Source organism: Salvelinus alpinus, chromosome 18 (genome assembly GCF_045679555.1).
Source record: "Salvelinus alpinus chromosome 18, SLU_Salpinus.1, whole genome shotgun sequence".
Classification (NCBI taxonomy): domain Eukaryota; kingdom Metazoa; phylum Chordata; class Actinopteri; order Salmoniformes; family Salmonidae; genus Salvelinus; species Salvelinus alpinus.
The window spans coordinates 17,283,815-17,308,275 of NC_092103.1; the positions used below are offsets into that span (position 1 = coordinate 17,283,815).

The window sequence follows — 24,461 nt, forward strand, 5'->3', positions numbered from 1 at the left end:
TAACATGGGGCGTGTTCAGCACGATGGAACATTTTGGAACATTCAGATATAGAAATATGATCTGTAAAACAAACATGCCTCGCTGACGTGTTGCATAGGAACAACGTCGTCTCTATTCATGGAATTTCTACCAGCAACATTCAACAACATTTTGCAACTGGTAACATTACCAGAAATATTTGGTGGCACAGAAGAAAAGGGATTGCAAACAATTTATTGACCAATTTCCTTTTTCCACTACACTGACTTGGTAAATATTGTTATTTTGAGTTAATGTGGACCCAGTGACTCAGACTTGAGCAATTGGACCAGGACTTGAGCACTGGGACTCAGACTTCAGCCATAGGGACTTGTGGTCCTATTGGCGACCATTGGTGAATCGGACTTTGTCTGGGACTCGAGTACAGGGGACTTGGGACTCCCGATTTGGACATGCGGTTTAGTGACTCAACTACATCACTGGGCGAAACCCCAATTGTGGCCGATTCATCTGTGGAACATTGACAACAATGGCAATGATGCAAGGTGCAACCCATACTACTTTGCCAATACTTTGCTGCACCATCTGGTGATTGTGCTTCTCTCTGTCTCTCTCTGTTTTTTTTAATGTAATGAGTAATATCTATGTAGGCTGAATTAGGAATTTACATGGCCAGCTAATTCTTATAAACTCAGCAAAATAAGAAACTTCCTCTCATTGCCAACTGCTTTTATTTTCAGCAAACTTAACATTGTGTTATTGACTGTACGCTTGTTTATTCCATGTGTAACTCTGTGTTGTTGTTTCTGTCGCACTGCTTTGCTTTATCTCGGCCAGGTTCTCAACTAGCTTACCTGGTTAAATAAAGGTGGAAAAAATAACATGAACATAACAAGATTCAACAACTGAGACATAAACTGAACAGGTTCCACAGACATGTGACTAACAGAAGTGGAATAATGTGTCCCTGAACAAAGGTGGGGTCAAAAGTAACAGTCAGTATCTGGTGTGGCCACCAGCTGCATTAAGAACTGCAGTGCATCTCCTCCTCATGGACTGCACAATGATTTGCCAGTTCTTGCTGTGAGATGTTACCCCACTCTTCCACCAAGGCACCTGCAAGTTCCCGGACATTTCTGGGGGGAATGGCCCTAGCCCTCACCCTCCGATCCAACAGGTCCCAGACGTGCTTAATGGCCATGGCAGAACACTGACATTCCTTCCATTGCAAGAAATCACGCACAGAATGAGCAGTATGGCTGGTCATGTCAGGATGAGCCTGCAGGAAGGGTACCACATGAGGGAGGAGGATGTCTTCCCTGTAACGCACAGCGTTGAAATTGCGTGCAATGACAACAAGCTCAGTCCGATGATGCTGTGACACACTGCCCCAGACCATGACGATCCCGCTCCGGAGTACAGGTCTCAGTGTAACGCTCATTCCTTCGACGATAAACGCAAATTCAACCATCACCCCTGGTGAGACAAAACTGTGACTCGTCAGTGAAGAGCACTTTTTGCCAGTCCTTTCTGGTCCAGCGACGGTGGATTTGTGCCCATAGGTGACGTTGTTGCGGGTGATGTCTGGTAAGGCCTACAAGCCCTCAGCACTGATGGAGGGATTGTGCGTTCCTGGTGTAACTCGGGCAGTTGTTGCCATCTTGTACCTGTCTCACAAGTGTGATTTAAGGATGTACCGATCCTGTGCAGGTGTTGTTACACGTAGTCTGCCACTGCGAAGACGATCAGCTGTCCGTCCTGTCTCCCTGTAGCGCTGTCTTAGGCATCTCACAGTACGAACATTGCAATTTTTTCCCCTGGCCACATCTGCAGTCCTCATGCCTCCTTGCAGCATGCCTAAGGCACCTGCACGCAGATGAGCAGGGACCCTGGTCATCTTTCTTTTGGTGTTTTTCAGAGTCGGTAGAAAGGCCTCTTCAGTGTCCGAAGTTTTCATAACTGTAACCTTAATTGCCTACCGTCTGTAAGCTGTTAGTGTCTTAATGACCATTCCACAGGTGCATGTTCATTAATTGTTTATGATTCATTGAACAAGCATGGGAAACAGTGTTTAAACCCTTTACAAAGAAGATCTGTGAAGTTATTTGGATTTTTACGAATTATCTTTTGAAAGAGAGGGTCCTGAAAAAAGGACGTTTCTTTTTTTGCTGAGTTTATGTTTGTCATATTTCTGCTGTTGGGAAGAATAGGATGTTATGCATTAAAATATGTTGGTAGGACAAGGCTATGTATGTTTGTGCACATGGTCACTGATTATGTTAACTATAGGTTAATGAGGCAATAAAAATGTGATTTAAAATGAAAGGGCATTTATTTGACTAAAATGGCCCACTGTTTTCATAATTTTGACAATTAAACTAAATCATTAATCAAATGACAAATGTGACTAAGACTTAATGATATGTTAGTCAAAATGAGACTGGACTAAATCTAAAAAAGAGAGCCAAAATTAACACTGCCTTGTTCCCAGAACTCGTTGGTGCGTCTGTTGAGCGCTAAGGAGAGAGACCACGTGCGGTCAGTGTTCGTGGGTTTGGACCTGGATAAAGATGGTGTGGTCACGGGAGCAGAGACCTGCTGGGCCCAGCAGTCCTGGTTTCAGAAGTTCAGCAAGGAGTCCCAGTCCTGCAACGTGAGGTGAGCATAACGCTGGTGAGACTGGGCTCAGGACCATCCATCTACAGGAGATGAGGTTGAAAAGTTAATTCAATGTCTGTCACAGACTCGCAGTCAGGCGCTCCAACTCAATGTGACCCATTTCTCCTCTTCTATCCGCCTCATACTCTACAACAGGGAACATCAACTAAATTCAGCTGCGGGATGATATTTTCATAATTACAAATATTTTGTAGACTGCAAATTGACTGCAAGAAGCCCAAACGGATATAATTTTGTACGAAAACATAGTACTTTTAAACCTTGCTTAAATTTGTATACAATCACATACAGTATATCTCTATTATGTGTGGGAATACTTGGGAACAGATTTCCAAAGCTCCCTTGGAGCTGATTTTACTGGTGTTTTCAGTCTTTTATGTCCAACAATAAAAATAAAAAAATCTATGAAATCGCAGGCCGCCAGTTGGGGAACCCTGCTCTACAAACGAAGAACTAATATTCGTTTTTTTATGGTGTGAGATGCAGCAAATTGACTGTGCCTGTGAGAGCTGTGAACTAAAGCTGACTGCAGGGGTTTCATCTGAATTTTCTCACATTGCTGTAGATGCCTCAACTTTTAATCATATTTCAGTACCAACAGCACAGTCTGCATTGCTGACAAATGCCCATCCTGTCTTTGAAGAACACTCAGTGGGGTCCATTTTTGTTGCTGGCTGTGGTTGCCATTTCACTTTGCAAGAATGTTCAAGCCACAATAAACTCCACTGGTTCAGTTTTGGTTAGATGCAACAGGTTGTCAGTTGCTATTGACTGGGGTAACAGAGGTACAGGTGCTTGTTGTGATGTTACCCTTGTGCTGCTGGTGATAGGCCCTGGCTCTTCTCCATCTCAGTGGCCGGGCCTGCTGCAGGCTCATCAGTGAGCTTGGGATCGCTCTCGACATGGTCCTCTTTTTATTTTTTTGTGCTCTTGGCAGTGCCCAGCCATTTTTGGATGTCCATGCTGATAAACGCTTAGCCAACCACCTATAATTATTCAGCTTGTCGCTACCAAAACATAACAAAGCTAGTATCTACTAGCTAGGTTATTATTAGCTGTCTGCAAAAGTGAACTACTTTTTTTCGCCCCCTGTGAGGAAAGAAACCCCACCCTGGGATCCGATGAGCTTCCTTAACAAGGTAAAGATGGTCCCTTATGACATAACCATGCCCGGCTTTGCTACCTCGTAGAGTTGGCCCTGTTCAGGGCTGCTCTGAGCTGTATGAAATAATTTACATAAGCTAGCTTTATTTCTATAACTCACCTCTCTTCATCTCAGTGTTGGTCTCACTGTGATCTAGACCTTCTCTCTGATACCAATTAATTCACAATAAGTGTGTGCATGCACTAACTTGTTACCCTCCTTCATTGTTATATGTCATGTAATGCCATTCCATCCTTCACAGACTCTTTGGATTGTGTTCTCCTGTGAATTGTGGGTAAGTGACACAGCACGGCATGGGTTATACGTATTTTTCTTCAATTCGGCACATCCAAGCCCTCAATCCACAAGTAATCTCACACAACCTATTCCCTGTTGACATTCCACCCATCATTTCACTCCCCCACCCACCAAGGCCAGGATAAAATCCACCTGAGGAATAAGGAAATCACAGATCAAACACTACAGGTGGAAGCTATAAAGTTGAAAGAACAAATTGAGATGTCTAGCCTGTACTCCAAGAGTCCTTCCTATGATGATTCCCTGTTGGTTTGATAAGATCGATCCAGTCCTCTCATTAGAAAGATCAAAAGATAGGCTTTCGTTTTTCTGTGAGAAGCTCTAGGAGGCTTCACTCATCAGCTTTGAGGACACAGGGGGCTAAGTTGTCGTGAGAGGGTCTACGCCCAGAACTGAGAATGCATTCTAATTCACCTCTTAGGTCAGAAGCTGCTGTTTTTTTTTATTTATTTTTTTACAGCTTTTGCATAGAGCTTACTTATAGTATATGATATACATCATTTTAAGCCGGAGAATGTATAATGTAAACATAATATTAAGCCAGAGAGTGTGAGAAGATTGAGGATGTAACAGAAAGTGTTCACAAAGCAGACCTTGAACCTTTCTCTGTCTTTAATAAATCATGAGTTTGGCTGTGGCCTGGAAGAGCGCCGTTTGGTCTCAATAACCCACTGAGACATTTTCAGTGGGAATGTGGTTTTGCACTATATTTGCACCTGACCTCTTCACAGCTGAAACAAAACACTTTTTGAAAGAAAAAGGTGTCTTGTCCTTGGCAGACATGTTGGAAACTCAATGCCACCAATTGTAGTGTATAGTGATACAATATTTCTGTTGTGTGTTTCCTGAGGCAGTATTAGCCACGTTGGCCCCATATCTGAGAGCAGTCCAGCCAGCTCCAGCAGTGAGAGAAGCAGTCAGAAAGATGACAACAGGTATGTACTAAATATAATATTTAGTGTGTTTGCAGTAAGCAAGCCTCAGTTTAGAGGAGTTGGCTCCCTAACCTCTCTGTTCCCCTCACCAGACCAGTGAGCTGGGAAGACTTCCTGAGGGAGAGTGCCATCTACATCCTGGCTGCACGGCCCAACAGCTTGGCCATGCACATCCGCCTACCACTATAGCCCAAGAGACCTCACCCTGCCTGGGAGAGCATATACCATGGCAGTATAGGGGACAAACCTGAGCCCAATAGAGGAATAGTGCACCACTAAGAGACTGGACAGAACAAGCCATCAACAGATCTCCTGCTTCACACCACCGATCAACGACCCACTGACACCACCGATCAACGACCCACTGACACCACCGATCAACGACCCACTGACACCACCGATCAACGACCCACTGACACCACCGATCAACGACCCACTGAAAACAACCAATCAACGACCCACTGAAAACAACATTCAATGTACTTACTGACAGTAAAATGACAACACAAGCAGACAGCCCACTTGTTATAGACAATCATGAAAACACTAAGGATAAAAAGGCAACAGCCCATTTTCACACACAAGCCAACAATTCAGTGGTGCTTTGAAGGCTCGGGGTATCCTGAGAGGCTCACTTTCCCCTAAATCAGTGCTTCCCAACTCCGGTTCTTGATTACCCCCAACGGCACACATTTTTGTTGTTGCCCCGGACAAATTAAATGAGATGTTTTTGTCAAGGGCTTCATGATTAGTTGACAAGTAAAATCAGGTGTGTTTGTCTGGGGCCACAACACACATATGTACCTTTTGGTGTCCTTGAGGACCGGAGTTGGGGAAACGCTGCCCTAAATGATTACTTTATACATTCCATTTGTCATGTTACAGTCTAAGACACCTTTTGTGTGATCGATTTTGAATTGGATAAGAATTACATTGATAGGCTGTCTTATGCTATCACATAACCTGCTATTGGTTCAAGCATCTTATTTGGATCATCTTCTGTATTGTATCATAATTGTTGAAAGTAAAATAGTATCTGTCATTGAGGGAGATTTTGAAACCCCTTCAAATCTTGGTTGATGAACGGATAGACTTCTGTGTTAAGACTGACAGTGCAACTGCTCCTGATCAGCACATGTACCAAACAGGAATGAAAGCTATGTGCATACATAATATTATATATCAAGACATATGCCATATAAGTATAATGACATATATTATTATGCATTTAAAAAGCTGTATTTATTCTACCCTCCATTTTTCCACTCACTTGTTTAAGATCCATTTATGTTATCTTTAAGCGAAGACTATGATGAAGGTTGTGAATTTGTTGTTGTATTGGACACTAATCCAGTAGCTGGCCTGTTCATTCATCCATAAGTATATTTGCTCCTGTAGTAGCCTTCTACAACCACTGCACATGACAAAGTGGAATAATCTGCTGCTGCCATTCTAATATTTTATTTGAACACAGAAATGTAGAATTGTACAGCTTTTGAGGGTTATTTCTTGGAATTGAAATCATGCATTTAAAAGGATCTCCGTAGGATGAGTAAGATTGGAGCCTACACATTCGGCCTTCATGATACTTGCAGTAGCATTGCGTCAGACTCGACTTGTACATTAACTGTGAAATGTATTGGCTTTATGGAGTGGCATTACAGTTTGGGTTAGTTAGGGGAACATGTTGATACATTTTCCCAGGTGCTACAGTATATCATGTTTATACTCATGTAATGAAGGTCTAATGTCTGGTACTTGAATGCTAAGATGGTAAAGGCTGGGGAATATGTGACAGTGATGAAATAAATGCATGGCATCAACCCTCCTAATGGACTCTATGTACTACGTGTTTCTTTGCTAAGTGTCCAATGCTCAGGGAACAAACGTTAGTGTCTTTACTAGATTACATTTGCTCTATAGAGATAAATGTAAATGTGTAAAACTGTAAATAAATGCCAGGAGTACTATATAGATAGTGACTAACCATTGTATCCTAAGCAGCTCACTGGAGTGTTGTTGAGTGGAGTGGCTCATTGAAACCCCTCAGATGTTCATGTGGCGCCAGTAAGCGTGAAAGGCACAGAGTGATCCACATTCTCCCTGGCTGGGTGGTTTTCTAAGAAGCCCTACCTTGCGGTGGTGGGCGTAAAATGGTTACTGCGAGTGGCTACTGCCACCAACACCACTGAACACTATCCCCGGGAGTTTGTCAAGACTGTTCTTCTGAAAAATAAAAGATTGGATCCATCTCTAAATGGAGTTTTAAGCTTGGGGATATTTTCTTAGATGAGCGTTTATAACGCTTTCATAACAGATTAAGTGATGATATTCTGTCTATTGGCAGTTCTGAAGAAACTCAACTAATCGATGTGAGAATATTGTTCGTTGACTACAGCTCACCATAGTGCCCTCCAAGCTCATCACTAAATTAAGGACCCTGGGATTAAATGGCTCCCTCTGCAACTGGATCCTGGACTTCCAGGCAGGCCGCCCCCAAGTGGTAAGGGTAGGCAACAACACAACCACCATGCTGAACCTCAACACTGGGGCCCCTCAGGGGTGCATGCTTAGTCCGCTCTTGTACCCCCTGCTCACCAGCGCATGACTCCAACAACACCGTTAAGTTTGGCGACAACACAATGGTAGTAGGCCTGACCACCGACGACAATGAGACCTACAGTGAGATGGTCAGAGACCCATCAACATCGACAGAGCTGTAGTGGAGCAGGTTGAGAGATTCAAGTTCATCTGTGTCCATATCACTAAGGGATTATCATGCTCCATACAGACCAACACAGTCGTGAAGAGGGCATTCTCCCCTCAGGAGAATGAAAAGATTCAGCATGGGCCCTCAGATCCTCAAAAAGTTGTAAAGCTGCACCATTGAGAGCATCTTGACTGGCTACATTACCGCTTGGTATGGCAACTTGCATCACTGGGGGCGAGCTCGCTGCCATCCAGGACAGGACCTCTATACCAAGCGGTGTCAGAGCAAGGCCATAATAATTGTCAGACTCCAGCCACCCAATTCATACTGTTCTCTCTGCTACCGCACGGCAAGCTGTACCGATGTACCAAGTCTGGAACCAACAGGACCCTGAACAGCTTCTACCCCCCAAGCCATAAGACTGCTAAATAGTTAGCCCGGGTAACTATTTTGCACTAACTCTTTTTACTCATCACGCTGCTGTTATTGTTTATCTATCCTGATGGTTAGTCACTTTATCCCTACCTATATGTACATACAGTTGAAGTCGGAAGTTTACATACACTTAGGTTGGAGTCATTAAAACTCATTTTCAACCACTCCACAAATGTATTGTTAACAAACTATAGTTTTGGCAAGTCGGTTTGGACATCTACTTTGTGCATAACACAAGTAATTTTTCCAACAATTGTTTACAGACAGATTATTTGACTTATAATTCACTGTATCACAATTCCAGTGGGTCAGACGTTTACATACACTAAGATGACTGCCGTTAAACAGCTTGGAAAATTCCAGAAAATGATGTCATGGCTTTAGAAGCTTCTGATAGGCTAATTGACATAATTGAGTCAATTGGAGGTGTACCTGTGGATGTATTTCAAGGCCTACCTTCAAACTCAGTGCCTCTTTGCTTGACATCATGTGAAAATCAAGAGAAATCAGCCAAGACCTCAGAAACAAAATGTGTAGACCTCCACAAGTCTGGTTCATCCTTGGGAGCAATTTCCAAACGCCTGAAGGTACCACGTTCATCTGTACAAACAATAGTATGCAAGTATAAACACCATGGGACCACGCAGCCGTCATACTGCTCAGGAAGGAGACGCTTTCTGTCTCCTAGAGATGAACGTACTTTGGTGCGAAAAGTGCAAATCAATCCCAGAACAATAGCAAAGGACATTGTGAAGATGCTGGTGGAAACAGGTACAAACGTATCTATATCCACAGTAAAACGAGTCCTATATCGACATAACCTGAAAGGCCGCTCAGCAAGGAAGAAGCCACTGCTCCAAAACCGCAGTAAAAAAGCCAGACTACAGTTTGCAACTGCACATGAGGACAAAGATCGTACTTTTTGGAGAAATGTCCTCTGGTCTGATGAAACAGAAATCGAACTGTTTGGCCATAATGACCATCGTTATGTTTGGAGGAAAAAGGGGATGCTTGCAAGCCGAAGAACACCATCCCAACCGTGAAACATTTGGGTGACAGCATCATGTTGTGGGGGTGCTTTGCTGCAGGAGGGACTGGTGCACTTCACAAAATAGATGGCATCATGAGGGAGGACAATTATATGGATATATTGAAGCAACATCTCAAGACATCAGTCAGGAAGTTAAAGCTTGGTCGCAAATGGGTCTTCCAAATGGACAATGACCCCAAGAATACTTCCAAAGTTGTGGCAAATGGCTTAAGGACAACAAAGTCAAGGTATTGGAGTGGCCATCACAAAGCCCTGACCTCAATCCTATAGAAAATTTGTGGGCAGAACTGAAAAAGCATGTGTGAGCAAGGAGGCCTTCAACCTGACTCAGTTACACCAGCTCTGTCAGGAGGAATGGGACAAAAATCACCCAACTTATTCTGGGAGGCTTGTGGAAGGCTACCCCAAATGTTTAACTTGGGTCAAACAATTTAAAGGCAATGCTACCAAGTACTAATTGAGTGTATGTAAACTTCTGACCCACTGGGAATGTGATGAAAGAAATAAAAGCTGAAATAAATCACTCTATCTACTATTATTCTGACATTTCACATTCTTAAAATAAGGTGGTGATCCTAACTGACCTAAGACAGAATTTTTACTAGGATTAAATGTCAGGAATTGTGAAAAACTGAGTTTAAATGTATTTGGCTAAGGTGTACGTAAACTTCAGACTTCAACTGTGTCTACCTTAATTACCTCATACCTCTGCACATTGACTTGGTACTGGTACCCTGTGTATATAGCCACGTTATCGTTACTCATTATGCATTCCTCATTTTATTATTTTTCTATTATTTCTAAAAACAATATATTGGCATTGTTGGGAAAGGCTGGTAAGTAAGCATTTCAACTGTTTTTTTTACAAAGTGTGACAAATACAATTTCATTTGAAGTTGAATTTGATTTAGCCTTTGTCTCAAAAATAGCTCACAGCACTGCTATTCTTTACCACAGCAATGATCCACTCAGTGACAGCAGGGTCAGGGCCCATTCAAGCCAGAGTGTGTCTATGCAGAGTCTCTTGTGTGACTGAATGAAGGTCAGTGTAAATCAATGTAAAGGGTAACAAACGTCCCACTGAGCTCAGAGGAAGGACTGCTGACTGGCCTGGCCTCTAGGGGCATGCTGTGCCGTGTGATTGACAGACAGGGCACCACAGGGATGCTGGACCTTCAGCACCATCCTGCTCCCAGCTAGAAAGTAATGCTCATTATTTGAATAAAAGGGATTCGGGTGAAGGAAGATTGGATTTTAAACATGGGGCCATGTTACTATAATATAATGATTATGTTTTTAGATAGCTTGGTAACAATTAGCCTCCTACTGTCTGTGAGCATCACAACCCAGCATCCCTTTGAACAGCACTTTGATCCGAGACCTCATTATGAGCCACAGCAAAGGGCACAGGCTCCCTGTGCGGTAGCAAGCAAAACTGGAGGGTATCCGTATGTTTGTGAGGATGCCTTATGTATATGTGTACCTGGCCTATGCATGAGAGAGAGAGAGAGAGAGAGAGTGTACGTGTCTATGTCTTGAAAAGTGCGTTTATTTTTTTTATTTCACCTTTATTTAACCAGGTAGGCCAGTTGAGAACAAGTTCTCAGTTACAACTGCGACCTGGCCAAGATAAAGCAAAGCAGTGTGACAAAAACAACAACACTGAGTTCCCCATAAACAAAGGTACAGTCAATAACACAAAAGAAAAATCTATGTACAGTGTGTGCAAATGTAGAAGAGTGGGGAGGTAGGCAATAAATAGGCCCTAGAGGTGAAAATAAATACAATTTAGCATTAATACTGGATGTGCAGATGATGATGTGCAAGTAGAGATACTGGGGTGCAAAAGAGCAAGAGGGTAAGTAATAATATGGGGATGAGGTAGTTGGGTGTGCTATTTACAGATTGGCTGTGTACAGGTACAGTGATTGGTAAGCTGCTCAGACAGCTGATGCTTAAAGTTAGAGAGGGAGATATAAGACTCCAGCTTCAGAAATATGTGCAACTGTGTATAATGAGTGTGTCTGTTTATGAGTGGATGAGTGTGTGTATAACAGGTGGCTGATGGCACCTTAATTGGGAATGATGGGCTCATAGTAATGACTGGAACGGAATACTATGGCGTGGCATCAAACATGGTTTCCATGCATTTGATACCATTCCATTCTCTCCATTTCAGGTATCATTATGAGACATTCTCTTCTCACTAGCCTTCTGTTTGTGTATTATGGAGGGAGGCTGGTAAGGGAGTAATTGGTACTGGCATATAGGACATTCAGAAGGTGAGGATGAAACAGGGACAGAATCATCTGCAGTCTCCTCTGTAGCTCTCCTCACACCCAGACCGACTGAATATAGGGAGCCACCAGACAGTGCAGCCAGAGCCAGCCACTCAGGGCTATTTCACAAGCTGCTGAGAGCTGTAGCGTGTTGGAAAAACCATATCAGAAGTTTATAAGCAAGTGACCATTCTTGTTTGTTTGACTGCCCGTCATCATGATTGTAAAGTTGACTTGAAAAACACAAGGACTACTAGTTTGACTTTCAGCACAGGGATTATACATTGTTATGTGACTGTAGATATACACAAGGAAAATGTTTGAAATAATGTCTAAATAATGCTTAAATAATGAGTGTTTAGCTGGGATGGTCTATAACTTTTATGTCCTAGAAATCTAGCTTTCCCTGCTGGACTGAGCCTTGATAGCCCATTAAAGGTCGACACTTCCACCTGGTGGTAAGAAAGTGAAACTGCATGCGCTATCTGACAGTTAAGAAAGGAGGCGGAGCCCTCTGGAGTGATGAAGAAGGTTGTGTTGTCAACAACAGAACGTGGGAAAATTGTAAAATAAAAGACGAGCATTTTAGTGGTGTAAACTGACATCAATTCTAAGGTATGGTTTTCAATATTCATATTTCCTACTCAGTTTGTGGTTCTTGTCAACGTTAAATCAGATATAGCCACAGAGGGAGCTAGCTGTTTACTTTAGCTAGCTAGCTAGTAACTATAGCATCCAATAATCCATCGGTTGCAGCAGCTCGAAAAGAGCTTGCCCGATTGCCTACACAGCACGCATCTATTATCTGTTCCCTGTAAAACATTTAATATCCGACCATGTGGAAAAGTTTGACCCCAGGGAAGCACACACAAATTATTTGACATAGCTACTAAACATTGCTTGGTAACGTAAAGCGAACGTTAGCTAATGTTTTTAGCTAGCTACGTTAACACAGCACCCTAACCAGGGATACTAAACTGTCCGGTGTTTCTAGATGTCTAGTATGAAATATAACCTATAATTAATTACAATATGAGTTAAATCGTTTTCCTTCCAAAAAACAAATTGCAATTATGTAGCGTATCCGGGCCCTGTTGCGGATGTATTTTCGTTGTTTAAAATAGTAGAATATAAAGAGTGTTTAAATTATCCCAAAACAATTTATCCATTCACCTGCAAGTAATGGTTATAAAAAGCGCCATTCCCGTATTGTTTACTGCGTTTCCCGGAATTGGAAGTTGATCCATTTATCAAAAAAATGTCAGCCTGTTTTAAAGGTGAACTATGCAGAAACAAACAGGACTCGGCAAAGCGAGGCTCCACTTGATGGAAAATCTGTCTCCCTCAAGCAGTTGGTGTTTTGTCGCCCACCAAGCAAGGAGTTTTTGTATAGAGATCAATGAGATTGTTGAATTTGATCAACAACAAAAAACAAATGGCTTATTTGCTATTTATATCGGAGTTGTCTCACAAGGCTATGCATATTCATGGGATGAGGCTGTTTGGGGGGGAGAGAAGTATCTTGTCAGTATATCCATCATTTTTTGGCAGAAATCGCTCTGCCATTTCCTGGTTGCTAAATTTCTAATAGTTTGCCTGATTTCGGTATATGTGACAAAACAAGCATAGAGAATGTAGAGAATCATTGTACCATCTAAACCATTGTGAAATATATTTTCAATAACTGAAAATATAGTATTTAGAACGGGAAGCATAGACATAGTTCACATAGGACATATCCACCACTTCTTAGACTGTCTTTCAAGGGAATGAGAGGCCTATAAACTCATATTTTCTATTTGAATTTGGTAGGGTTGCCTAAAAAGTTAGATATTGCAGCTTAAAGTAACTGTCCAGTGAAAACATTGTAACACTACAAAATGTGGAAAAAGTCAAGGGGTGTGAATATTTTTTGAAGGCTCTGTAGCTAGCTAACATGGAGTAAATCCATTTTAATTCAAAGCTGCCCAGTTGACCTATTTTGCATACCCCACCATACCATTATACATCCATGTCTTAATCACTGCAAAAATCACATTTGAGATTTATATAATTTAAAAGCTTACAAACGGGGTTGTCAAACTATTTATTTGTCTGTGTGTGTATATATTATATTATATATATATATATATATATATATATATATATATATATATATATATATACACACACAGTACCAGTCAAAAGTTTGGACACACCTACTCATTCCAGGGTTTTCTTTATTTTTACTATTTTCTACATTGTAGAATAATAGTGAAGACATCAAAAACTATGAAATAACACATATGGAATCATGTGGTAACCAAAAAATAAGTGTTAAACACATCAAAATACAGCTTTGCACACTCTTGGCATTCTCTCAACCAGCTTCATGAGGTAGTCGCCTGAATGCATTTCAATTAACAGGTGTGCCTTGTTAAAACTTAATTTGTGGAGTTTCTTTCCTTCTTAAAGTGTTTGAGCCAATCAGTTGTGTTGTGACAAGGTAGGGGTGGTATACAGAAGATAGCCCTAGTTGGTGAAAGACCAAGTCTATATTGGGCTCCCGAGTGGCGCAGCGGTCTAAGGCACTGCATCTCAGTGCTAGAGGCGTCACTACAGACACCCTGGTTCAAATCCAGGCTGTATCATAACCGTCCGTTATTGGGAGTCCCATAGGGCGGCACACAATTGGCCCAGCGTCGTCTGGGTTTGGCTGGTGTAGGCCGTCATTGTAAATAAGAATTTGTTCTTAACTGAATAAAATGTATTTATTACCTCAAATAAGCAAAGAGAAACTTCAGTCCATCATTACTTTAAGACATGAAGGTTGCTGCAAAGAAACCACTACTTAAGGACACAAATAATAATAAGAGACTTGCTTGGGCCAAGAAACAGGAGCAATGGACATTAGACCTGTATAAATCTGTCCTTTACACGGAACCCAAACCTGCTGCGCGAGTGCGCTATCGTGCATACATTTATTTTGTCCACCCACACCAAACGCGATCACGACACGCAGGTTAAAATATCAAAACAAACTCTGAACTAATGACATTAATTTGGGGACAGGTCGAAAAGCATTAAACATGTATGGCAATTTAGCTAGTTAGCTTGCACTTGCTAGCTAATGTTAATTTGTCCTATTTAGCTAGCTTGCTGTTGCTAGCTAATTTGTCCTGGGATATAAACATTGAGTTGTTATTTTACCTGAAATACACAAGGACCTCTACTCCGACAATTAATCCACACATAAAACGGCCAACCGAATCGTTTCTAGTCATCTCTCCTCCTTCCAGGCTTTTTCATCTTTGAACTTATATGGTGATCTCATCTAAACTTTCATAGTATTACCACGACAACCTGCAACAAAGTTCGTCTTTCAATCACCTACGTGGGTATAACCAATGAGGAGATGGCATGTGGGTACCTGTTTCTATAAACCAATGAGGAGATGGGAGAGGCAGGACTTTCAGCGCGATCTGTGTCAGAAATAGGAATGACTTCTATTAGACGCTCGTTGGCACAATAATTGAATAACATGGATTTCTAAATTTGGTCAGCATGTTAGTCTGATGAGTCCAAATTTGAGAGTTTTGGTTTCAACAGGTGAACGGATGCTCTTCGCATGGGTAGTTCCCACCTTGAAGCATGGAGGAGGAGGTGTGATTGTCAGGGTGTCCTTTGCTGGTGACACTCAGTGATTTATTTCGAATTCAAGGCACACTTAACCAGCATGGCTACCACAGCATTCTGCAGCGATACGCCATCCATCTAGTTTGCGCTTAGTCGGACTATAATTTGTTTTTCAACAGGACAATGACCCAACACACCTCCAGACTATTTGATCAAGAAGGAGAATGATGGAGTGCTGCATCAGATGACCTGGCCTCCACAATCCCCTGACCTCAACCCAATTGAGATGGTTTGGGATGATTTGGACCGCAGAGTGAAGGAAAAGCAGCCAATAAGTTCTCAGCATACGTCGGAACTCCTTCAAGACTGTTGGAAAAGCATTCCAGGTGAAGAGGTTTGAGAGAATGCCAAGAGTGTGCAAAGCTGTCATCAAGGCAAAGGGTGGCTACTTTGAAGAATCTAAAATCTATTTAGATTTTTTAAAACACTTATTTGGCTACTACATGATTCCATATGTGTTATTTCATAGTTTTGATGTCTTCGCTATTATTCTGCAATGTAGAAAATAGTAAAACAACTGTTGGAGAAGAAAGTAAAAGTGCAATATGTGCCATGTAAAAAAGCTAACGTTTAAGTTCCTTGCTCAGAACATGAGAACATATGAAAGCTGGTGGTTCCTTTTAACACGAGTCTTCAATATTCCCAGGTAAGAAGTTTTAGGTTGTAGTTAGTTATTATAGGAATTATAGGACTATTTCTCTCTATACGATTTGTATTTCATATACCTTTGACTATTGGATGTTCTTATAGGCACTTTACTATTGCCAGTGTAACAGTATAGCTTCCGTCCCTCTCCTCGCTCCTACCTGGGCTCGAACCAGGAACACATCGACAACAGCCACCTTCGAAGCAGCGTTACCCATGCAGAGCAAGGGGAACAACTACTCCAAGTCTCAGAGCGAGTGACGTTTGAAACGCTATTAGCGCGTACCCCGCTAACTAGCTAGCCATTTCACATCGGTTATACCAGCCTAATCTCGGGAGTTGATAGGCTTGAAGTCATAAACAGCCGAAGAGCTGCTGGCAAACGCACGAAAGTGCTGTTTGAATGAATGCTTACGAGCCTGCTGGTGCCTACCATCGCTCAGTCAGACTGCTCTATCAAATCATAGACTTAATTATAACATAATAACACACAGAAATACGAGCCTTTGGTCATTAAAATGGTTGAATCCGGAAACTATCATTTCGAAAACAAAACGTTTATTCTTTCAGTGAAATACGGAACCGTTCCGTATTTTATCTAACGGATGGCATCCCTAAGTCGAAATATTGCTGTTACGTTGTACAACCTTCAATGTTATGTCAAGTATTATGTACAATTCTGGCAAATTAATTACGGCCTTTGTTAGGAATAAATGGACTTCACACAGTTCGCAATTAGCCAGGTGGCACAAACTGCTGCATATACCCTGACTGCTTGCACGGAACGCAAGAGAAGTGACACAATTTGCCTAGTTATAAGAAATTCATGTTAGCAGGCAATATTAACTAAATATGCAGGTTTAAAAATATATACTTGTGTATAGATTTTAAAGAAAGGCATTGATGTTTATGGTTAGGTACATTGGTGCAACGACAGTGCTTTTTTCGCAAATGCGCTTGTTAAATCATCACCCGTTTGTCGAAGTAGGCTGTGATTCAATGAGAAATTAACAGGCGAGGCATCCTGCGGTGCGCAGGACACGCTAGATAAACTAGTAATATCATCAACCATGTGCAGTTAACTAGTTATTATGTTAAGATTGATAATTTTTTTATAAGATAAGTTTAATGCTAGCTAGCAACTTACCGTGGCTTCTTGCTGCCCTCGTGTAACAGGTAGTCAGCCTGCCACGCAGGCTCCTCGTGGAGTGCAATGTAAGGCAGGTGGTTAGAGCGTTGGACTAGTAACCGGAAGGTTGCAAAAACGAATCCCCGAGCTGACAAGGTAAAAATCTGTCGTGCTGCCCCTGAACAAGGCAGTTAACCCACCGTTCCTAGGCCGTCATTGAAAATAAGAATGTGTTCTTAACTGACTTGTCTAGTTAAATAAAGGTGTAAAAAAAAATCTGGCAAATTGGTGTCCAAAAATACCGATTGTTATGAAAACTTGAAATCGGCCCTAATTAATTGGCCATTCCGATTAATCGGTCGACCTCTAATATATATATATATATATATATATATATATATATATATATATAAAAAAATAACAGAATAGTTTGACAACACTGTAAGATTTTCAATTATATAAAACTCAACCGTTTATCTTTTCCAGTGCTGAAGACATGAATGTCTCATGGTATGGTGGGGTATGCAAAATGGGTCAATTTGAGCACCTTTATCTCCTGAATGTTTTGGCATTCATGTCCAAAAACAATCTTTCTGACCACTTCTTCCATGGGAAAACATGTATGCAAAGTTTTGTTTAAATTAAAAGGGATGCTGTGAAAAAGTGATTCAATTCAAATGCATTTACCCTACGCATAGTCTTTGGATGTGCCCACATTCTCTGTCCATGATGTCCCGTATTGATTTAAGTTTTTTTACTGTTGTCCCATTAGTTTAAGCAATTTTCCAACCTTTGTCCACAGTGATTTTGGCTTATTGACACAGAGGGGACCATGGGGAACACTAACACCGGTATGGGTACGGGACACAGGCGGGACAGCCGCGCCAAGGAGGGCGACAGGCCTAAAATCCTTATGGACAGTCCAGAGGATGCTGATATGTTCCATGGAGAGGACATCAAGGTCAGTTTTACAGGAGTGAACCTCTGTAATTATGTAGGGTGTCCAACCACTCTGCCCCAGAGAAAACGTGCTTTGGTGATAAAATGTAACTTCCTTATGTTTATAAAATACATTTTACCAAGACAAATATGATTATTCATGTTCTGAATCGTTCAAGTGGGGTCGTTCTCTATCATATCATTAACATTCTATCCAAAAAGACAGATTTCGTAACCTAATACATCCGATAATAAGCACCGAGCTCTGTTGACAGTGGTGCAGGTTTCTCGTAACAACTGTTGAGGATTTTACATTTTGTGGTCGTCGTCTTCAAAGTTATTTCAGTGGGTCTTAAAAAGCTAATTTAGCATGACATGAGGTGAATGAAATGTAAAAGGCTTTGAAAATAAAAAGCTGGGTATAAGCTCAGTGCTCTGTTGACATTTCACAGAGAGACGCTTGTTTTTGTGAGAAATATTCGAAAAAGAACGTGAATCTTAAATAAAATACTACATATCATGTGTCCTATCCATCTTACCTCTATTGTTTTATGTTTTGTGGATTGTCAGGTAGACAGTAGCCTTAATTCTTGCACAGAATCCCGCCTAGCTGACTTGATGACATTTTTCCAGATTTATTACCACTTTTTTTCTCTGTCCTCCATTTAGTCACACTGTAGGATGCCAAACTAATTCTGTCTGTCCTTCAAGGGTAAAAACTTCAATAACTTTTGAATGGATTATGATGGAGACATTAGGTTTGGACCATTGGTTTTCTTAGAGGATTATCTACAGTATTAACATAGTATTTTACCCATTGGTCAAAACACACACAGAGAGACTTGTCTCTCCCTCTTCCCTTGTCTCCTAGGCTCCACTAGAGAAAGAGGAGTACCTTGCATGGCGGCAGGACCTGGAGGCTGATAAAGGGCCCACACTGGACCGCCCCACTGTGTTCCGCTGGACTGGAAGCGGAAAGGAAGTCTTTCTGTCCGGATCCTTCAACAACTGGGCCAACAAGATCCCCCTAACCAGGAGGTGGGTTAGCAGCCATGAGAAGGGCATCATACTTATAACACTATTGTTGACCTGCCTTTGGTGCAATTCACACAGTTTTGTGAGTGAGTATATACTGAATGTACAAAACATTAGGAACACCTGCTCTTTCCATGACATCGATTGACCAGGTGAAAGCTATGATCCCTTATTGATGTCATCTGTCAAATCCACTTCAATCAGTGTAGATGAAGACCGGTTATCTTCTTGACGCACGGATCCCTTTAGCGGGATCATTTTCATCAACAACCGCTTAATTGCAGAGCGCCAAATTCAAAAAAATTGCAAAAAATATTTATATTCATGAAATCACACAGCTTAGCTTGTTGTTAATCCACCTGTCGTGTCAGATTTTGAAAATATGCTTTACAGCGAAAGCAATCCGAGTTTATCGATCACTAGACAAAACATTAAGAACACCTAGCAGCCATGTAGATTGGTCACGAAAGCCAGAAAAGCAATAAAATTAATCGCTTACCTTTGATGATCTTCGGATGTTTGCACTCACGAGACTTCCAGTTACACAATAAATGTTCCTTTTGTTTGATAAAGATTTTTTTTATATAAAAAAAACTCAATTTGTTTGGCGCGTTATGTTCAGTATTCCACAGCCTTAGGCAAGTCATCAAGGCTTGACGAAAATTCCATATAGTATGCGTAAAGGTCGTAGAAACATGTCAAACGTTTTTAATAATCAATCCTCAGGTTGTTTTTAACATCAATAATTGATAATATTTCAACCGGACTGTAAACTATTCAATACTGGAGAGAAAGAAAATGTTGAGCAACCATTGTCGCGCGCAAGAACTAAGGGAGGGACATCCATCTATCCACTGACGCGTTTTGATAAATCTCGCTTATTTTTCCAAATAAAAGCTTGAAACTATGTCTAAAGACTTTTCACACCCTGAGGAAGCCACAGGAAAAGGAATCTGGTTGATATCCCTTTAAATGAATGAAAGGCAGGCAATGGAACAGTGATTTTTCGAAATAGAAGTCACTTCCGGGTTGGATTTCCTCAGGTTTTCGCCTGCGAAATCAGTTCTGTTATACTCACAGACAATGTTTTGACAGTTTTGGAAACTTTAGAGTGTTTTCTATCCTACTCTGTCAATTATATGCATATCTAGTATCTGGACCTGAGAAATAGGCAGCTTACAATGGGAACGTTATTTTTCCAAACATAAAAATTCTGCCCCCTAGCTTCAAGAGGTTATAGGATTTTTAAGGTTTGAGACAATTGAGACATGGATTGTGTATGTGTGCCATTCAGAGGGTGAATGGGAAAGACAAAAGATTTAAGTGCCTTTGAACGCGGTATGTTAGTAGGTGCAAGGCGCACTGGTTTTAGTCTGTCAAGAACTGAAACACTGCTGGGTTTTTCACGCTCAACAGTTTCCTGTGTTAATCAAGAATTGTCCACCACCCAAAGGACATCCAGCCAACTTGACAGAACTGTGGGATGCATTGGAGTCAACATTGGCCAGTACCCCTGTGGAACACTTTCGACACCTTGTAAAAGGGGGTGTAACTCAATATTAGGAAGGTGTTCCTAATGTTTTATACACTCAGTGTATACTGTATGTATGCCCTTACTGTTTATTTTATTTTAAGGGGGTAGATCAGCTTTAAAATTACAGATAGATTGTGGTCAGGTGATTGTGGAGGCCAGTTCATCGTATGCAGCACTGCATCACTCTCCTTCTTGGTCAAATAGCCCTTACACAGCCTGGAGGTGTGTTGGAATATTGTCCTGTTAAAAAACAAATGATAGTCCCACTAAGCGCAAACCAGATGGGATGGTGTATCGCTGCAGAATTCTGTGGTAGCCATGCTGGTTAAGTGTGCCTTGAATTCTAAATAAATCACAGACAGTGTCACCAGCAAAGCACCCCCACACCATCACACCTCCTCCATGCTTCATGGTGGGAACCACACATGCAGAGATCATCCATTCACCTACTCTGCAACTCACAAAGACACAGCGGTTGGAACCAGAAATCTCAAATTTGGACTCATCAGACCAAAGGACAGATTTCCACCGGTCTAATGTCCATTGCTCGTGTTTCTTGGCCCAAGAAATTATCTTCTTATTGGTGTCCTTTAATAGTGGTTTCTTAGCAGCAATTAGACCATGAAGGCCTGATTCACGCTGTCTCCTCTGAACAGTTGATGTTGAGATGTGTCTGTTACTTGAACTCTGTGAAGCATTTATTACCTCTGCAGCAGAGGTAACTCTGGGTCTTCCTTTCCTGTGGCAGTCCTCATGAGAGCCAGTTTCATCATAGCGCTTGATGGTTTTTGCGACTGAACTTGCAGGAACTTTAAAAGTTCTTTGAATTTTCCAGATTGACTGACCATCATGTCTTAAAGTAATGATGGACTGTCGTTTCTCTTTGCTTATTTGAGCTGTTCTTTCCATAATATGGACTTTTACCAAATAGGGTTATCTTCTGTATACCACCCCTAACTTGTCACAACACAACTTATTGGCTCAAACGCATTAAGAAGGAAAAATATTTCACAAATAAACTTTAACAAGGCACACCTGTTAATTGAAATGCATTTCAGGTGACTACCTCATGAAGCTGGTTGAGAGACAATTTGATTTGAATTCTTCAGCCATACCTGAGACCAAAAACAAGCTACATATGGACAGTACCAAAACATATGATCTGATGATTCTGTCTATTCGCGGCAAAATCTTCAGAGCTGGGATGGTTGTATCCCCCATACATATAACATTATATATGTTGCAAGAGTTTTGTAAAATCATTTAAATTGAATAACTCTTAGGTTTTGAATCCAGCATCCTTTTGTGTATCAGTTCATAAACCATGTGCCATGGAATCGGTACGTCGAAAATCTCTTCCCAACTATTTTGCAATCTATACAACACAGCTGTCAATTCTTTGGTCCTTAAATGAAACTAGTATACATTTTATTTATAGCAGTTTTCTTTAACCAATTATGGTCTTCAGGGCCGACAGACAAGTCCCTTAATTTCTCCCCCTTTCACTTTCCTCCTCCATTTTTGTGGTAATGCTGCAATCAGTTGGTTGTAATTTTGGACAGAGCAGACATTTCCATATTTAAAAAAAAAAAAGATTTTTTTTTTTTGTATATTTGAGTTTAACTATATCTGTTGTAATATTTGTTCTGTCTTTTCTGGTGGATTAAACTGAAATTGCAACCAACTTTCTATGGCTTGTTCTAAAAATAGTGATATTTTGGAAATTATTTCATTTTTAAACAAGTGAGAGGTTGTAATCTGAATCAAGGGAAAAGGGCCATTCTTGAACACTGGGTGAGCGATTCTTACCTATCTGCTAGAGAACCAGTTTGGATTTATGTATAGTTTTTGTATGAATGAAGACCTTTAGTGAGAGGTCTAATGCTTTAATATTTAATCATTTCTGCCCCCGAATTCATAACGCTTAATGTTAGTTTGTTCTCTATTTCAGTCAGAACAACTTTGTGGCAATTGTGGATCTGCCTGAAGGGGAGCATCAGTATAAGTTCTATGTGGACGGAACGTGGACCCATGACCCAGCTGAGGTGAGCAGCGTGTTTTTGGGACCAGAACGACCTCTGTTTTACATGTTGTAATGGCTTTTAGGAACAACTGTCTACTCAGCTATTTACACAGGCATACGGTAGTGAATGACTGTAACATATTTGATGTTTATGAGTTCTCTGTTTGATTGCTGGTTTTGTGGTCCGCCAGCCTGTTGTAACCAACCAGCTAGGCACAGTCAACAATGTCATCCAAGTGAAGAAGACTGACTTTGAGGTGTTTGATGCACTTATGGTGGACTCACAGAAATGCTCTGATATGTCAGGTCAGTGTCAAGGTCAGTATCCATAACGTGTTCATCCATTCAAGTTATGCTACTGTATTGGAAAATGTCTCCATGGTGTTAGAAAGTTAGATTTCAACTTGCAATAGCAAAATATTAACTTGACAAATCTTGGTGTTCGCTCTCCCATTGTATTTATTAACTTGCCCCTCCTCCCATCTGTTTGTGAGTTAGACCTGTCCAGCTCCCCTCCCGGACCGTACCATCAGGACCCTTACATACCCAAGCAGGAAGAAAAGTTCAAGTCTCCGCCCATTCTCCCACCTCACTTGCTACAGGTCATCCTAAACAAGGACACAGGAATCTCTGTGAGTACAAGACGCTAACAACTGAATCCAAACCCTCATGGGAATATCAATGATGAAGACATGAGAACTATTCATGTCATTGACAGTAATGTGCATGCACTGGAGTAAGATGTATTCTCTCTCCCTCTTCAGTGTGACCCTGCATTGCTCCCAGAACCCAACCATGTCATGCTCAATCACCTCTACGCCTTGTCCATCAAGGTAAGACCACAGGGAGATCAGAAAGATTAAATCAAAGCCATGGAGCCTTAGTAGATTGATTCAACGTCTGCAAGAGGTAACAGAAGGACTCCCAGAAGAGTTGCTTTTGGAGAGGTGAAGGGAAATGTCAAGTATGTGCTAATGGAGTTGTATATTTCTCTCTCTCTCTCCTCTCAGGATGGTGTGATGGTGCTTAGTGCGACTCATCGCTACAAGAAGAAGTATGTCACCACCCTGCTGTATAAGCCGATCTGACCAGAGGTCTCTGCCTTTGCACCGCAGACACCACAGCTTCTCACAGCACAGCCTCCAGCATTACACCTGTACATATCTCAGTTTTGAATTATTTCTATCACCCCAATCCTCCTCAGTCTGCCTTTCCTCTTGTTCAATGACTGCCATCCCATTTGCTGATCGCCAACCTTGCTTTGTTATAGACATAAAGGAGTACTAGGTAGCAGAATAGTTACGCATAGGAAGGATAGAGACGTTTTGGGGGTGGTGGTGAATTCTGACTGATAATACGTAAGGGTTGTGTTGTGGCCTGTGCTTGATGGCAGGAGGTCCCTTCATCAGACAAGAACAGGAAATAGTAGAACAGGAAGTAGTAGGTAAGATGCAGTATCATGGAAAACCATACAGTGTTTGATTTTGGATGGATGCCCCAGTGTTGCTGTACAGTAGTAATAATCATTGATTTTGCCAGTGGAGATTTTTTCCTGCCTTTTTATTGTGATTTTCTCTCCAGCCTCTGTTACTTGCCATTTGGCCAGTGTGCCTGGCCTTTGGATCATTATGCTTCACCAGCTATATCAGTTTGCGTATCAGTGCACATGTTTTATTTAAATAGTAGTAAGTTAAGTAATCATTAGATAGTGCTGTGTATATTTTCTAAATGACTATATATGGTCAAAACACCTCCCCTACATGTGAATCCAAGGGACCAACTCAGTGGGGTGACAGACAAGCAGAGTTGGAGATGGATTAATGAGGCTGAAGCTCCTTTGACATCCTTGTTAATGTAACCCTCTTGGACCATGATGTGTACATTTTTCTCCTTTGTTTCCAGATTTCTATCCCAATAAAGATAATTGATTTTATAGCATTCTTATTGTGT

At 41.3% G+C, this 24,461-nt stretch overlaps 2 protein-coding genes across 6 annotated transcripts in view; both read left to right on the plus strand.

The window, feature by feature from the left end:
* Positions 1 to 6,892, plus strand: part of LOC139543928 (PHD finger protein 24-like) — a 28,595-nt gene extending 21,703 nt beyond the window's left edge. Inside the window, exons 6-9 of one of the 2 annotated variants that reach the window (XM_071350479.1) lie at positions 2,472 to 2,638; positions 4,066 to 4,098; positions 4,976 to 5,056; positions 5,149 to 6,892. In XM_071350479.1, coding sequence (XP_071206580.1) covers positions 2,472 to 2,638; positions 4,066 to 4,098; positions 4,976 to 5,056; positions 5,149 to 5,245 — 378 coding nt within the window. In that variant the 3' untranslated portion in view covers positions 5,246 to 6,892. The remainder of the gene's footprint in view (positions 1 to 2,471; positions 2,639 to 4,065; positions 4,099 to 4,975; positions 5,057 to 5,148) is intronic. The other variant, XM_071350480.1, reaches the window with a different exon arrangement.
* Positions 6,893 to 11,991: 5,099 nt separating this feature from the next.
* prkab1a (protein kinase, AMP-activated, beta 1 non-catalytic subunit, a) lies at positions 11,992 to 24,444 on the plus strand. Of its 4 annotated transcripts, none has more exons than XM_071350482.1 (9): positions 12,035 to 12,146; positions 15,326 to 15,532; positions 17,783 to 17,941; positions 18,791 to 18,957; positions 22,440 to 22,533; positions 22,703 to 22,829; positions 23,010 to 23,143; positions 23,276 to 23,344; positions 23,522 to 24,444. In XM_071350482.1, exons 3-9 carry the CDS (start codon positions 17,813 to 17,815, stop codon positions 23,597 to 23,599), a joined length of 798 nt encoding a protein of 265 aa, XP_071206583.1. In that variant the 5' UTR covers positions 12,035 to 12,146; positions 15,326 to 15,532; positions 17,783 to 17,812; the 3' UTR covers positions 23,600 to 24,444. The 4 variants fall into 4 exon arrangements, with proteins under 4 accessions (XP_071206582.1, XP_071206585.1, XP_071206583.1 ...); XM_071350485.1 differs by having other exon boundaries at positions 22,703 to 22,817; XM_071350481.1 differs by lacking the exon at positions 15,326 to 15,532 and having other exon boundaries at positions 11,992 to 12,146.
* The last annotated feature ends 17 nt before the right edge of the window (positions 24,445 to 24,461 follow it).